This window comes from Rhinoderma darwinii, chromosome 1, assembly GCF_050947455.1.
Source record: "Rhinoderma darwinii isolate aRhiDar2 chromosome 1, aRhiDar2.hap1, whole genome shotgun sequence".
Lineage (NCBI taxonomy): Eukaryota > Metazoa > Chordata > Amphibia > Anura > Rhinodermatidae > Rhinoderma > Rhinoderma darwinii.
In genome coordinates this window covers 40,561,651-40,576,602 of record NC_134687.1, presented here as the reverse complement: position 1 = coordinate 40,576,602, position 14,952 = coordinate 40,561,651, and the positions used below count along the sequence as shown (strand labels likewise).

Here is a 14,952-nt window from a genome sequence, read left to right as displayed (position 1 = left end):
AATCTAGAAAAACTAAAGTGAAAATAGTTGTGATATTCAAAGCGGTTGCAAAGATATTATTGTTTAAAGAAGTGCACATCGCAAATGGAAAATTTGACCTGGACACAGGTGCATCAATAACCTTTGGTCATGAAAGGGTTAGGCCTCATGCACACGAACGTGCTTTTGCGGCCGCAATTCCCCTGAAAATCCACAAGAGAATTGCGGCCCCATTCATTCCTATGGGGCCATGCACACAACCGTGGTTTTGACGGTCCATGCATGGCCCAGGAGCCCGCACCGCAGAAAGAACGGGCAAGTCTTATTACAGCCGTCTTCTGCAGTCCGGGCTCATTGAAAATAATGGCCGCGGCCATGTTCACGGACTACGATTTGCGGGCGGCTCGCGGCTGTCAGTCCGTGGCCGCCCGACCGACCCGAAAATCACGGCCGTGCACATGGCTACGGTCGTGTGCATGAGGCCTTAAAGGCTATGTAAACCTTTTGAGCATATTTTTTTATTTTTTTACAACATAAGACATTGTATTATGGTGTTTAATGCAACTTTTTTTAATTTTTCTTCCATTTTTACTTTTGAGATAAAGATTTTATGTAACTAGTATACATGGAAGCTGTATCTCAAAAAGTGAATTTTTTTTATAAAAAAAACAATTCTTAAGTTGCATTAAACAAATAATAATAAAGAAATATATATTTTTTTAAAAAGTGCTCAAAGGTCTACATAGCCTAAGAACAAGTGAAGGATTGGTAAAGAAGGTCGGCTTACACAGTGCAGCTTCTCAATATTAATATTAATTGTTAAGTATAAATACATTAGGGCCAGAACCAAATTTACATGTCAGGAAGTACAGATTGTATGGGGTCTTAGACTATGCCCATCACGTAGGCCACACCTTATAGGGATTTTGTAGTTTAGAAAACCCATTTTCATACACCCTACTAGGGAATTCTGCATTATTAGGCTGGGTTCACACACCCTATTTACGGACGTAATTCGGGCGTTTTAGCCTAGAATTACGTCCGAAAATACGGCTCCAAAGCGTCGGCAAACATCTGCTCGTTCATTTGAATGGGGTTATGATGTTCTGTGCCGACGGTCATTTTTTAAAAAAAGACACCCGCGTCAAAGAAGTGCCTGTCACTTCTTGAGACGTAATTGGAGCCGTTTTCCATTGACTCCATGGAAAAACAGCTCCAATTACGTCCGTAATGGACGCAGCAAAAAGCGCCTGCACATGCCATTACGTCTGAAATTACGGAGCTTTCTCCTGAAAACAGCTCCGTGATTTCAGCCGTATCGGACGCTGCCGTGTGAACATACCCTTATAGTCCCCTGTTTAGGATCCTCATCTATTGTCCAGAGTGGAGAGCGGTTACATAGAGCGAACATCTGTCATTTTGGAGTACCTGTCCAGTCCTGCATTACACAGACAGCCTATTGACTGGAATGGGCACCGTGTAATGCTTAAAGAGGCTCTGTCACCAGATTCTCAAATCCCTATCTCCTATTCTCCTATTGCATGTGATCGGCGCTGCAATGTAGATAACAGTAACGTTTTTTGTTTTTTTTAAAACGTTCATTTTGGGCCAAGTTATGAGCTATTTTATATATATGCAAATGAGGTTTGGAATGGATAACTGGGCGTTTTTTTTTCGTTATGTCCAACTGGGCGTGTATTGTGTTTTTAACTGGGCGTGTTTACGTGTATGACGCTGACCAATCAGTGACCAGTCAGCGTCATACACTCATCTCCATTGATTTACACAGCAGCGATGTGCAGCCACATAAACAGACATTAACGTTACTGCAGTGTCCTGATAATGAATACACATGATCATCCAGCCTGGACGTCATGTGTATTCAGAATCCTGACACTTCTGAATCTTTTCTGTGAGACTCCGGCAAGGGAAGCGAAATCTCGCGAGATTACGGAGGTAAACGAGATTTTGTTTCCCTTGCTAGAAATCTCAAAGAAAAGATTCAGAAGTGTCAGGATTCTGAATACACATGACGTCCAGGCTGGATGATCATGTGTATTCATTATCAGGACACTGGATTAACGTTAATCTCTGTGTATGCGGCTGCACATCGCTGCTGTGTAAATCAATGGAGAGGAGTGTATGACGCTGACTGGTCATTGATTGGTCAGCGTCATACACGTAAACACGCCCAGTTAAAAACACAATACACGCCCGGTTGGACATAACGAAAAAAAACGCCCAGTTGTCCATTTCAAACCTCAGCCTAAGTGCTGAACTGACCAGTCTTTCCCTCCTGGATACGTCACCTGAGGATATCCGGCATGTTGTGCTGCTTGAGCATCTAAAACACAGAATCGCATTCCTGTCAAGAAGCGCTGAGTGATCAGTGAGAATAACAACATGTGGGGACGGAGATCAAGTGGCCGCTGGCAGAGCTGAAGTGAGAAGATTAGAGGGAAAGGGCTACACAAGAAAGAGGTAGCAGAGAGGCGACGATAAATGAGAAGAGGTTGCGAAATGTCACATTTGACCGTGTCCTTCACTATATGGTAGCTCAGGATCTTTAATGTAACAACGGGATACTGCTCTTGATTAAAGTTTATATTTTAAAGTTGGAAATAGGGGCAGACAGAGAAATGTCAGGACCCCCGGGGCAATATGGATCATGGGCCCATTACCACCCATTAGACAGGTGTTTTGTTTTATTATTCTTTTATTCTTACATTTTTTTTTAAAGTATAACTTTTTTTAATTGATTTTTACAGTTTGTTTTTGAACAGTATAATTCTGTATGCATAATCTCCCCAATGTTGACTACAGGCAAGAATACAAATATACTGATGTATCCATCTTTATCTTGACTCTGATAACTTGCTGCGGTGTGATATCACACAACAAAGCCATTGAAAAAGTCAAGTTGCTTGACACTGTATTTAACCCCTTTCCGACATTTGTCGTAAGTATGCGACATGGAAAGCCAGTGCTTCCCGCAAAATGTCGTATACTTACGTCAAATGTTTGGCACCGGCTCAGAAGCTGTATCTTACAGCTGACATCCAGCTGTAATGGCGGGGACCAAAATTAGCTTAGATCCCCGCCATTAACCCCTTCAATGCAGCGTTCAAACGTGATCGCTACATTTAAGCGGTTTGCAGCTCATCGGAACCCCAGCAATTAAATTGAGCGGGGTTCCGGTGGCTGCAATGGCAACCGGAGGCCGAATACTGGCCTCCCGGTCTGCCTAGCATGGAAGCCGGTCAAGATCCGCCCAGCGGCGGAAGCCTAATCGGCTTCCGTAGCCACCGGCAAGATGGCGCCGTCTCAGGAGCTGATCCGGCGTCATCAGCGGTGGAAGTCAGCTGTATGTTACAGCTGACAAACACCTTTAATGGCAGGAACCGGAGCTAGCTCCGATCCCTGCCATTAACCCCTTTGATGCAGCAATCGAAAGCGATCGATACATCTTAGCGGTTACTAGCAGATCGCCAGCCCTGACAGGCAATGAGGACTGGCAACTGCTGCTATGGAAACAGGAGACACAATGGCCTCCTGCTCTGCCATTACGGAAGCCGATTAGGCCCCGCCTGGAGGCGAAGCCTAATCAGCTTGCTGTCAGTGAATAACTGACAGATCTAATACATTGCACTACGTAGTTAGTGCAATGTATTAGAAAAAAAAATATCTGACAGTTGGACCGTCAAGTCCCCTAGTGGGACTTGAGAAAAAGTGTAAAAAAAAAAAAGTGAAAAAAATAAAAGTTTGAAAACAATAAAAGTTTCAAGTAATAAATTAAAACACAATCGCCCTTTTTCTCTTATCAAGTCCTTTATTATTGAAAAATAATAATAAACCATACGTATTTGGTATTGCCGCGACCATAACGACCTGAGGTATCAAAATATTATATTATTTATTGGACTCGATGAACAGCGTAAAAAAAACCGTAAAAAACTTTACCAGAGTTTCTATTTTTTGGTCACTTTGCCCTACAAATATTGGAATAAAAAGTGATCAAAAAGTCGCACGTATCCAAAAATGGTACCTATAAAAACTATAGCTTGTCCCGCAAAAAACAAGCCCTCATACAGCTCCGTCGACAAAAAAGTAAAAAAATTATGGCTCTCACAACTTGGCGACAGAAAAAATACATTCTTTTTACAAAAGTAATTTTATTGTGCAAAAAGTTGTAAAACATAAAAAAGTGCTATAAATTAGGTATCGCCGGAATCATACTGACCCGCAGAATAAAATTAACATGTAATTTATATCGCGTGGTGAACGCTGTATTAAAAAAACTATGCCAGAATTGCGTTTTTTTTTTTACCTGGCCTCCCAAAAAATAGGATAAAAGGTGATCAAAAAGTCACATGTACCCCAAAATGGTACCAATAATAACTACAGCTCGTCCCGCAAAAAAAAGTCCTCATACCACTACGTCTATGAAAAAATAAAATTAGTTAAGGCTCCAATAAGTCAGGAAATAAAAAAATATGCAGGCCCGAGGGGAACATTTCTTCTGTTTCAAGAGGTGATTTATCAAGGACCTAAAATTAGGGAACCAGGAAGGGGAGAGCCCAAACATATCTGCTAGAAGCGAGGGTGCCCGTATTATACCAGGACAACACTTTCCCAGCAAAATTCCCCAAACTGCAAAGGTGCGGAGTGTGGACCAAAAGGGGGATAAGAAAGGACGCCATATATCAGTGCGACACCGGCCTGTGCAGAAAGGATTGCTTCACAGCGTAACACACATCTATGGATCATAAATCCGCTCTCCAAAAGCCAAATGGCGCTCCCTCCGCTCTGAACCCTACAGTGTGCCCAAACAGCAGTTTCCTTCCACATATATGGCATCGTCATACCCGGGAAAACCCTTATAACAATTTTTGAAGTGTGTGTCTCCAGCGTCATAAGCTGGGCACGACATATTTGCCACTGAATGGTATATCTAGGGAAAAATATAAATTTTTAATTTGCACCATCCGCAGTGCAATCATTTATGGAAAAGACCTGTGGGGTGAAAATGCTCACTACACCCCTTAATAAATGCCTTGTGGGGTGTAGTTTCCATAATGGGGTCACTTCTCAGGGGTTTCTTTTTATTATTTCACATCTGAGCCTCTGCAATTGTGAACCAATACTGTGCAAATCACCAAATTAGGCCTCAATTTTACATGGTAAGCTTTTACTCCTGAGCCCTGTTGAATGTCCAGGCAAAAGATTAGTGTCCCATGTAGGGTGTTTCTAAAACCAGGAAACACCGCATAATAATTGAGAGCTGTCTTGTTATGGTGGCACAAGCTGGGCACCACATATTGGCATATATATGGAATAAAATCCAATTTTCACTCTGCAACATCGAGTGCACACTAATTTCTACAAAACACCTGCAGGGTTAAAATGCTTACTACACCCCTAGGTAAATGCATTGAGGGGTGTAGTTTCCAAAATTGGGTCACTTCTGTGGGGTTTCCACTGTTTTGGGCCCACAGGCGCCCAGAAACTAATCCAGCAACATCTACACTCCAAATGGCGCTCCTTCCCCTCTGAGCCATGCCGTGTGCCCAAACAGCAGTTTATGACCACATATGGGGTATTGCCGTACTCGGGAGAAATTGCTTTACAAATGTTGGGTTCTTTTTTTCCTTTATTTGTTGAGAAAATGAAAAATTTTGAGCTAAAGCTACGTCTTAGTGAAGAAAAAGGATTGTTTTTATTTTCACTGCCCAATTCTAATAAATTCTATGAAACATCTGTGGGGTCAAAATGTTCACTACACCCCTAGATGAATTCCTCAAGAGGTGTAGTTTCCTAAATGGAGTAACTTTTTGGGCGTTTTCATTGTTTTGTCCCCTCAGGGGCTTTGCAAATGTGACATGGCCTCTGCAAACCATTCCTGCTAAATGTGATCGCCTAAAGCCAAATAGCGCAGTTTCCCTTCTAAGCCCTGGCGTGTGTCCAAACAGCCAGTTATTACCACATGTGGTGTATTGTTTTACTCGGGAGAAATTGCTTTACAAATTTTGCGGTGCTTTTTCTCCTTCAGTCCTTGTGGAAATGTGAAAAAATTAGCTAAACCTACTGTAATGACAGGGTAGGGAGACAGACAGGTGAGCCCTAATCTACCCGCCACTCAGTCCCTGCCTACTTGCAACGACCCGTCCTAAGCAATGGGGTACAACTGGGCGACGGTCCCTACGCTCAGTAAGTGCAAGACAGACAAACAGACAAGGGTACACAAAAGCTAGGGAAAACGGGGCAGCTGCCAACGGAGACACCGTGAGCAACAAGAGTAGTGAACGAGCTGAGTCAAACCAGGAGAGAACGAGGTACAAGACGCTGAGCAGGAGAGTGGTCAGAAAGCCAAGGTCAATAACAAGCAGATGATGAGTAGTACAAGCAGCAGCAGCAAGCCAGGAAACAAGCATAGAAGAATCACAGGCAAAGGAGGAACAGGAAAGTCAGGTATAAATAGACAGTGGGCGGGAGCTAGCTCCGTCTGGCCAGGCTGTGATAGGCTCTCCCACTCCTAAGCATGCCATCCTGAGTGGTGGAAGATGGAGTCAGTCTCACAGACATAGGAGCAGGTGCAGACTGATTGCCCACGGGCGTCGACACAGAAGCTGTGTGCCAAATCCTTTACACCTACATTTCCTTTGAAAAATTTTAGATTTTTATTTTCAGGGCGTACTTCCAATAATTTCTGCAAAAAAAACTGTGGGGTCAAAACGCTCACTATACCCCTAGATAATTTCCTCAAGGGGTGTAGTCTCCAAAATGGGGTCACTTATGGGGGGTTTCCAGTGTTTTGTCCCCTCAGGGGCTTTGTAAATGTGACATGGCCTCCGCAAACCATTCCTGCTAAATGTGAACTCCAAAAGCCAAATGGCGCTCCATCCGTTCTAAGCCCTGCCGTGTGTCCAAACATCCGTTTATTACCACATGTGGGGTATTGTTTTACTCGGGAGAAATTGCTTTACAAATTTAGTGGTGGTTTTTTTCTTTTAGTCCTTGTGGAAATTAGAAAAAAAATCGCTAAACCTACATTTTCTTTGAAAAAATTTAGATTTTAATTTTCACGGCCTACTTCTAATAATTTCTGTAAAAAAGCTGTACGGTCAAAATGCTCACTATACCCCTAGATAATTTCCTTGAGGTGTGTAGTTTCCCAAATGGGGTCACTTTTGGGGGATTTTCACTGTTTTTGGCACCGCAAGAGCCCTTCAAACCTGACATGGTGCCTATAATATATTCTAATAAAAATAAGGCCCCAAAATCCACTAGGTGCTCCTTTGCTTCTGAGGCCGGTGCTTCAGTCCAGTAGCACGCTACGGCCAGATGTGGGATATTTCCAAAAACTGCAGAACCTGGGCAATAAATATTGAGTTGCATTTCTCTGGTAAAGCCTTCTGTGTTATAAAAAAAATTGTATTAAAAATGTATTTCTGCAAAAAAATATGAAATTTGTAAATTTCACCTCTACTTTGCTTTAATTCCTGTGAAACGCCTAAAGGGTTAAGACATTTTCTAAATGCTGTTTTGAATACTTTGAGGGCTGAAGTTTTTAAAATGGGGTGACTTTATGGGGGTTTCTAATATATAAGGCCCTCAAAGCCACTTCACAACTGAACTGGCCCCTGTAAAAATCGCCTTTTGAAATTTTCTTGAAAATGTGAGAAATTGCTGCTAAAGTTCAAAGCCTTGTAACGTCCTAGAAAAATAAAAGGATGTTCAAAAAACGATGCCAATCTAAAGTAGACATATGGGGGATGTTAATTAGTAACAGTTTTGTGTGTTATAACTGCCTGTCTTACAAGCAGATACATTTAAATTGAGAAAAATGCACATTTTTGCTATTTTTTGCTAAATTTTGGTGTTTTTCACAATTAAACACTGAACATATCGAGCAAATTTTGGCAGTAACTTAAAGTCCAATGTGTCATGAGAAAACAATCTCAGAATCGCTTGGATAGGTAAAAGCATTCCGAAGTTATTACCACATAAAGTGAAATGTCAGATTTGAAAAATGAAGCTCTGTGAGGAAGGTCAAAAGTGGCCAAAGAGGGAAGGGGTTAATCCTTTAAAAGTCAAGATCAAGATGGCATTATTAGCCCTCACACGCCCCCTTGCCTGTTCGGATGAAGAGACTGCAATCGCACACTCTCTCATGCTGTGGCACTGTTAATATCTGATTGGACAGTGTCACAGCCACAGTAACACGCCCCCTTGCCATTACACTGTTCAGGGGGTTATTTAAATATCGGGCGCCAAATATAACGGCACCGATATCTAAATAATGGAGGGAGGTAGAAAAAAAATGTAAAGTGCCCCATGGTTTGTGCAGCCCTGCCCATTACATGCTGCACTCAGCTGCACATGTATGGGCAGGTGAAAGGTTCTCTTTAATAAAAGAAAAAAAGCTCTGGCACCATGTTTTATTGGCCTTGCTGACATCCCTATAGAATTTCGGTGGATTGTTGGCCATGTAATCTTGGCTGCCAGATTATTGATAGCTAGGTCTTGGAAGTCTTCAGATCCGATCACAATAATGGAACTAAGTAACCTAGTACACTTTGACTATGTTATGGAGAAGATGATAGCTATACGTTTAAATACTTTCAATAGCTTTCGTATACAATGGGCCCTATGGTCAGAATATAGGTTGTCCAGGACTCCTTCCCCCACTTCCCCCTCGTAACATGGGCGTTGGTAGTTTGGGAGGCAACGTATGGCTATAGGTTCATTTTCCATTTTCTAAACTTTTCTGTATAAACCAAATAATGCGGCAGGGGGAAAACTTCTGGCTCAGACTTCCATGTTTTGGAAGAAGGTAATACGGCGGCTTTTCTTTTTCTTTGTTAAAATTACTACTTATAGTCGAAGAAGCTGAGACTTGTTTATTTGTTATTTCTAATGTATTTGCACTATAAAATATTAAGATTTTTCACTAATCTGTTGACAACGGATGGAATTGTTTTTGTCTTTCCTTTCTTCTGATGGACTATATAGTGCAAATGTTTTGTTTGTTTTTTTCCTCCTTTTTGTTTTTTTTTGTATTTGGTTTCTTAACTGTTTTGTTGTTATGTTGAAAACATAATAAAAATTTAAATTTAAAAAAATAAATAAAAGAAAAAGAGGTGTACGTAGCATTTCATACTTGTATATACACAGATATTCCAAACACCTAGCAGCCATATATACGCAGCATCTAATTTGTGTGACTTTACTAAAGGGATTGTCCAGGATTAGAAAATAAATCTGCTCCTTGTGTTTTAATTCCTCGCCATTTTAAACAGGGTTTGCTACAATTGTATCCACTCTAGACACATCCGCACAATATCTCCAAAATCCTGATTTGTTACACTGTCAGGCTCTCTTCTCACAGGGCGGATATGCTGCGTAAAAGCACGTAGAATATCCGCCCTGGGCGCTGCAGGGAATTTCAGATAAAAAAATGCACCAAATTTTGGTGCAGTTATTCGGCTGGAATGTCCTCTGCAGGAAAACTGCATTTAGAAAAAAAAAACATAGTTACCCTCTGACGTCCTGCAGCTCGGCCTCCTGGGATGACGTTTAATCCTGTGTGAGGGCTACAGCCTGTGATTGGCTGCAGCGGTCACATGGTATGCAATGTCATCCCGGGAGGCCGGCCTGGATGAAGAAACACAGAATTCTGGGTAAGCATAAGATTTTTATTTTTTTTCTGAGTTGCGTTTTTTCTTCGAAATCGCTGCTTTTCTGTCACAAAAAAAAACGCAAATACAATTGACGTGCTGCGGAATAAAGAAACCGCGCCGCAGGTCAATTTCTGAGTGTTTTTTCCGCTCATTATTTACGCATCGAGTGGATGAGATTTGTTCAAATCCCATCCACTCTGCTGATAATGTATTATGCTGTTGATTTTCCGCAACTAAATCCGTTGCGGAAAATCCACAGTATTTACGCTCTGTGTGAATTTACCCTATCGGTGTAGGTAAAATGTATCAGTCTGAAGTCCAAGCTGTTTATCTCACAGAGGATTATCCAGATTAGATTCAACTGCGGCAAACAATTCACAGAACGCTCGTTCCCGATTATTGCCCCGTGTAAACAGGGCAACGATTAGCTGACGCTCGTTCATCGACTGACCGTATAGTTTCTGTAGCAGAAAATATTATCGTTTTCGGCAGCACATCCCTTCGTGTAAACAGGGAGACGCGCTTCTGACATGATGATACTTTATGAGGACTAGCGATCGTAGTAACGAGCACTTGTCCCAGTACATAGCTCCGTATAAAAGGAGCAAATGAGCACCGATCAACAACAAGCTGTCTCGTTGATCGGCACTCCTTTACACGGCCATCGTCGGGCCATGTAAGAGGACTCTAAGCTGTGAGAAGTAATAGATCTGTACAAGTGTTCATCATAAAGACATAATAACATGTTTCTTGAAAATGCTGAGGAAATAATACCCCAAAAATATTAGAAAACTAGAATTTATTTTTTTTACTATACTATATTGGAGTTTTATTTGCATTAATAATAATAATATATTATAGAAATATTAGTCCTCCGTATGACGTCCCGATAAGGAATCATTTATGTAATGTAGATTAAGTTTTTCCGTATTTTGTGTCATTTTTGTAGCTGTTATTTCTCGGCAGTGCTGAATGTTTTCAGTTTTAAATCCTCTTGTTTTATTGCAGGTAAAAGAGAAAGTTGTGACTGTGGAGAACAAGCCCGATGTTAGCCAAGACAACCAGGATGTGGCATTCAAAGCCCAAAAAAAGATGAAAATAAAAGACCCTAAACTGCTGCCCCTCGAGGAGGTGACTATTGAGTTGTGCAAATGATTGGACGTCTCTGATGTGGTTTTATACTGTAATCTCCGAACATTGCAGCAATGATACCCAATGATACCTGGGTTTATCTCTTGCTATACAAGGGAACAGTTGACATTTTTAACATATTTATATGCTAAAATGAAATCATTGTATACAGTAGCATGTAACAGCATTGGCACTTGTGTGGGGATATATAGTTTACAATGTGGCCCCGGAGCTTCATCCTAGGAAATGTCATAACTGTCTGATTGGTTGTGGTTCGACTGCAGGACTCCCACCGATAAAAAGGGCTGGGGCACTGTGTGCACCGATGGCAGAAGGGAGAAAAAGTAAGAATTGTCAGCTGTGTATGCTCTCTCCATTAGGCCTTGTTCACACTGTGCAGATTTGCTGCAGAATTTATATGTACTTTTTAAGCCAAAACCAGGAACAGAAGCTAAACAGAAGAAAAATATACATTAGGTCTGCTCTCATGGATGCAATTCTGTTTTTGTTTAAAAAATGCATGCAAAATCTGCATTGTGTGAACAAGTTATTATAGTCTGTGTGAAGCTAGAAAACAGCCGAGTAAGCACATGTGATTCTTCTACATTTTTCTCCGGGTTCTAATAATCAACAGGGGAAACCACATGAGCAATCTTGGGAGAGGGGAGTTTTCTAGTACTCAAAAATGCCATACACAAGAAAACATTGAATTAAAAAATTTAATTATTTTTGTCACCACTAGGGGGTGTCACTGCATACTGATTTTATTATTTTGCAGTGAGCTCCCTCTAGTGGCAGCTGCACACAGAAAAATTTGTGTGATTTACCTGGATAATTGTATGAAGGGAAGCAGGGGATTTGGAGCTCTGTTTAAAGAGGCTCTGTCACCAGATTTTGCAACCCCTATCTGCTATTGCAGCAGATAGGCGCTGCAATGTAGATTACAGTAACGTTTTTATTTTTTAAAAACGAGCATTTTTGGCCAAGTTATGACCATTTTTGTAGTTATGCAAATGAGGCTTGCAAAAGTCCAAGTGGGTGTGTTTAAAAGTAAAAGTCCAAGTGGGCGTGTATTATGTGCGTACATCGGGGCGTTTTTAATACTTTTACTAGCTGGGCGCTCTGAAGAGAAGTATCATCCACTTCTCTTCAGAACGCCCAGCTTCTGACAGTGCAGATCTGTGACGTCACTCACAGGTCCTGCATCGTGTCGGCCACATCGGCACCAGAGGCTACAGTTGATTCTGCAGCAGCATCAGCGTTTGCAGGTAAGTCGATCTTACCTGCAAACGCTGATGCTGCTGCAGAATCAACTGTAGCCTCTGGTGCCGATGTGGCCGACATGATGCAGGACCTGTGAGTGACGTCACAGATCTGCACTGTCAGAAGCCGGTGCGTTCTGAAGAGAAGTGGATGATACTTCTCGTCAGAACGCCCAGCTAGTAAAAGTATTAAAAACGCCCCGATGTACGCACATAATACACGCCCACTTGGACTTTTACTTTTAAACACACCCACTTGGACTTTTGCAAGCCTCATTTGCATAACTACAAAAATGGTCATAACTTGGCCAAAAATGCTCATTTTTTAAAAATAAAAACGTTACTGTAATCTACATTGCAGCGCCTATCTGCTGCAATAGCAGATAGGGGTTGCAAAATCTGGTGACAGAGCCTCTTTAAGAGCAACTCTAACCTCTATAAGAATTCATTAAATTAAAGGTACACTTTTCTACCATAGACCACCACCATTAACCCCTTAACCCTCCTAAACTATATAATAAACTATATAATTATATAATACTAAATGGTAACTGCTAAACTACCATAGAACTCCAGGGATGTTGGATATTAACCCATAACCATCACCCTAGACCACCAGAGACTAGTTAATAACCACTAAAACACCCTATACCCCAGGGATATTACAGGGATACCATCACTAACCTCTAAACAAACATATTTAAACATTTTATGATGTAGTACAGTGAGTATAATTGGGGGCAGGGGGAGAAGAGGAATTTTGCTGTCCCTGTGGTGGGCTCCAACGCACCAGGAAACCCCCTTGGAAAAATCCTGTATTTGCCCCACACACGATCTCATGATTGTTTGGGAGTCCGGTGGCCAGTTCTTCACCAATCAGACATTGGAATACATTGAGTTATCTTTAATGTTAGGTCAGACTAAAGTTGCCCTATAGTCCAGGTGTAATGATGGGGGTAAGAAAACAGACAAGTGAGCCCTAATCTACCCGCCACTCAGTCCCTGCCTACTTACAACGACCGGGCCTAGGCGACGGGGTACAACTGGGCGACGGTCCCTACACTCAATAGGTGCATGACAGACAAACAGACAAGGGTACACAGAAGCAAGGGAAATGGGGCAGTTGCCCACGGCAACACCGTGAGCAACAAGAGTGGTGAACGAGCCGAGTCAAACCAGGAGTGTACGAGGTATCAAACGCAGAGCAGGAGAGTAGTGAGCAAGCCGAGTCAAACCAGGAGTGTACGAGGTACCAAACGCAGAGCAGGAGAGTAGTCAGTAAGCCAGGGTCAATATGAAGCAGGGTCAAATAGTTCAAGAAGCTGCAGCAGGGCCAGGAAACCAAACGAGAAGAATCACAAGCAAGGAGGAACAGGAAAGGCAGGTATAAATAGACAGAGGGCGGGAGCTAGTTCCGTCTGGCCAGGCTGTGATAGGCTCTCCCACTCCTAAGCCTGCCATCCTGAGTGGTGGAAGATGGAGTCAGTCTCACAGACATAGAAGCAGGTGCAGACTGATTACCTATGGGCGTAGATACAGAAGCTGTGCCTGGCAGATCCTTAACACCAGGTTTAATGTTCAACATCTGCCGTGCACCGCGCTGCAATATACGCAACATGTTTTTTTTTTTAAATCCCCGAAATTGGGACAATTTAAGCCCCAGCCCCGCTTTGGAGTGCTCCCAGAACTACTTTTCCTGCAAATTTATATAAAGGTTCCGGTGAGGTACTCGGGATTGTCCTGACAAAATTGGGACTGTTGGCAAATATGAAACCAGGGCAATGTTAACACAGCCCATCTACACTACATATTACAATACATAGGAGACTTCGGACTCTACACATATGACTTTCTGGTGACTACGCATCATGTACATGTGACATCATTTGCGTTATTCAAATCTATTTTCTTCCAATTACCCTCCTGGATAACGACACACAATCCATATCTATAAGGGTATAATAATAGACCGCTCACCACCTGCATACATAAAAGGTACTCAAAGTACCTTGTTGAGATACAGCCACATAAATCTTACACTAATGGTTAGCAAGGGGGATAATCAGACGCATAATAATTAATTGAGGAACAGCTTTCGTCAACTTAATAACGTTCTGCTCTGTTAGGCTTTATTTGTGTGAATAATTGGATAATGCTTCATGGTTTATTTATCTCCTATTCCCACTGGTGCAGTCCAATATTTTATGCAATCTCTATAAATAACTGCTGTTTATGTTCTTTTATACTCTGAGATTTATTTGCTGTGTTAAGAAATAAATTGGTGTGGGCTATGGTCTGAATATTGTTACCCAAATCCCTCCCCCCCCCTTCTTTATAGGTAATATATGTTCCGTTCTTTTTACAGGAAGGTGACCAGCTGTCAAATAATGGAGTCGCCGCCTTTGCATTAAAGGCCAAAGTTGTTTATCCAATAAATCAAAAGTTTAGGGTAAGTATTCCCAGCCCATGCTCTGAGGCACAGAGGACCTTTGTCGATGGATTGTATATTTCATTTTACATTTATGGGTTTTTTTTGTTTTTGTTTTTTCTTTAATTAGTTCCCCACTCATTACTTTACATATAAAGTGCAAATTATTGCAAGGAACAATATAATGTGTCACTGAATAGATTTGCAGTGCACTTTTAATATTAAAAACGATTTAAATCTAACCTAATCGGATTTACAAGAAAAGATTGCAGGGATCATATATTTAGCATTTAAATTGGCCGTTGATGTAGAGTTAGAAGACATTTTTTTTTAACTAGAATTCACCATGTTTTACATACCCTCGACAAATCTTGCCCAGTTCTAAATGCCCAATCCTTAAAGGAACAGTCCGAACAAAATGTATACACTATTTTATGCCTAGTGCAGACCCTGTGCATGACACAGGTATTCA

General features: G+C 41.6%; 1 protein-coding gene across 1 annotated transcript in view; it reads left to right on the top strand.

Moving 5' to 3' along the window:
• Positions 1–14,952, top strand: part of EVC (EvC ciliary complex subunit 1) — a 115,607-nt gene that overhangs the window by 7,317 nt on the left and 93,338 nt on the right. The window contains exons 2-3 of the mRNA XM_075857996.1: positions 10,668–10,790; positions 14,418–14,501. Coding sequence (XP_075714111.1) covers positions 10,668–10,790; positions 14,418–14,501 — 207 coding nt within the window. The remainder of the gene's footprint in view (positions 1–10,667; positions 10,791–14,417; positions 14,502–14,952) is intronic.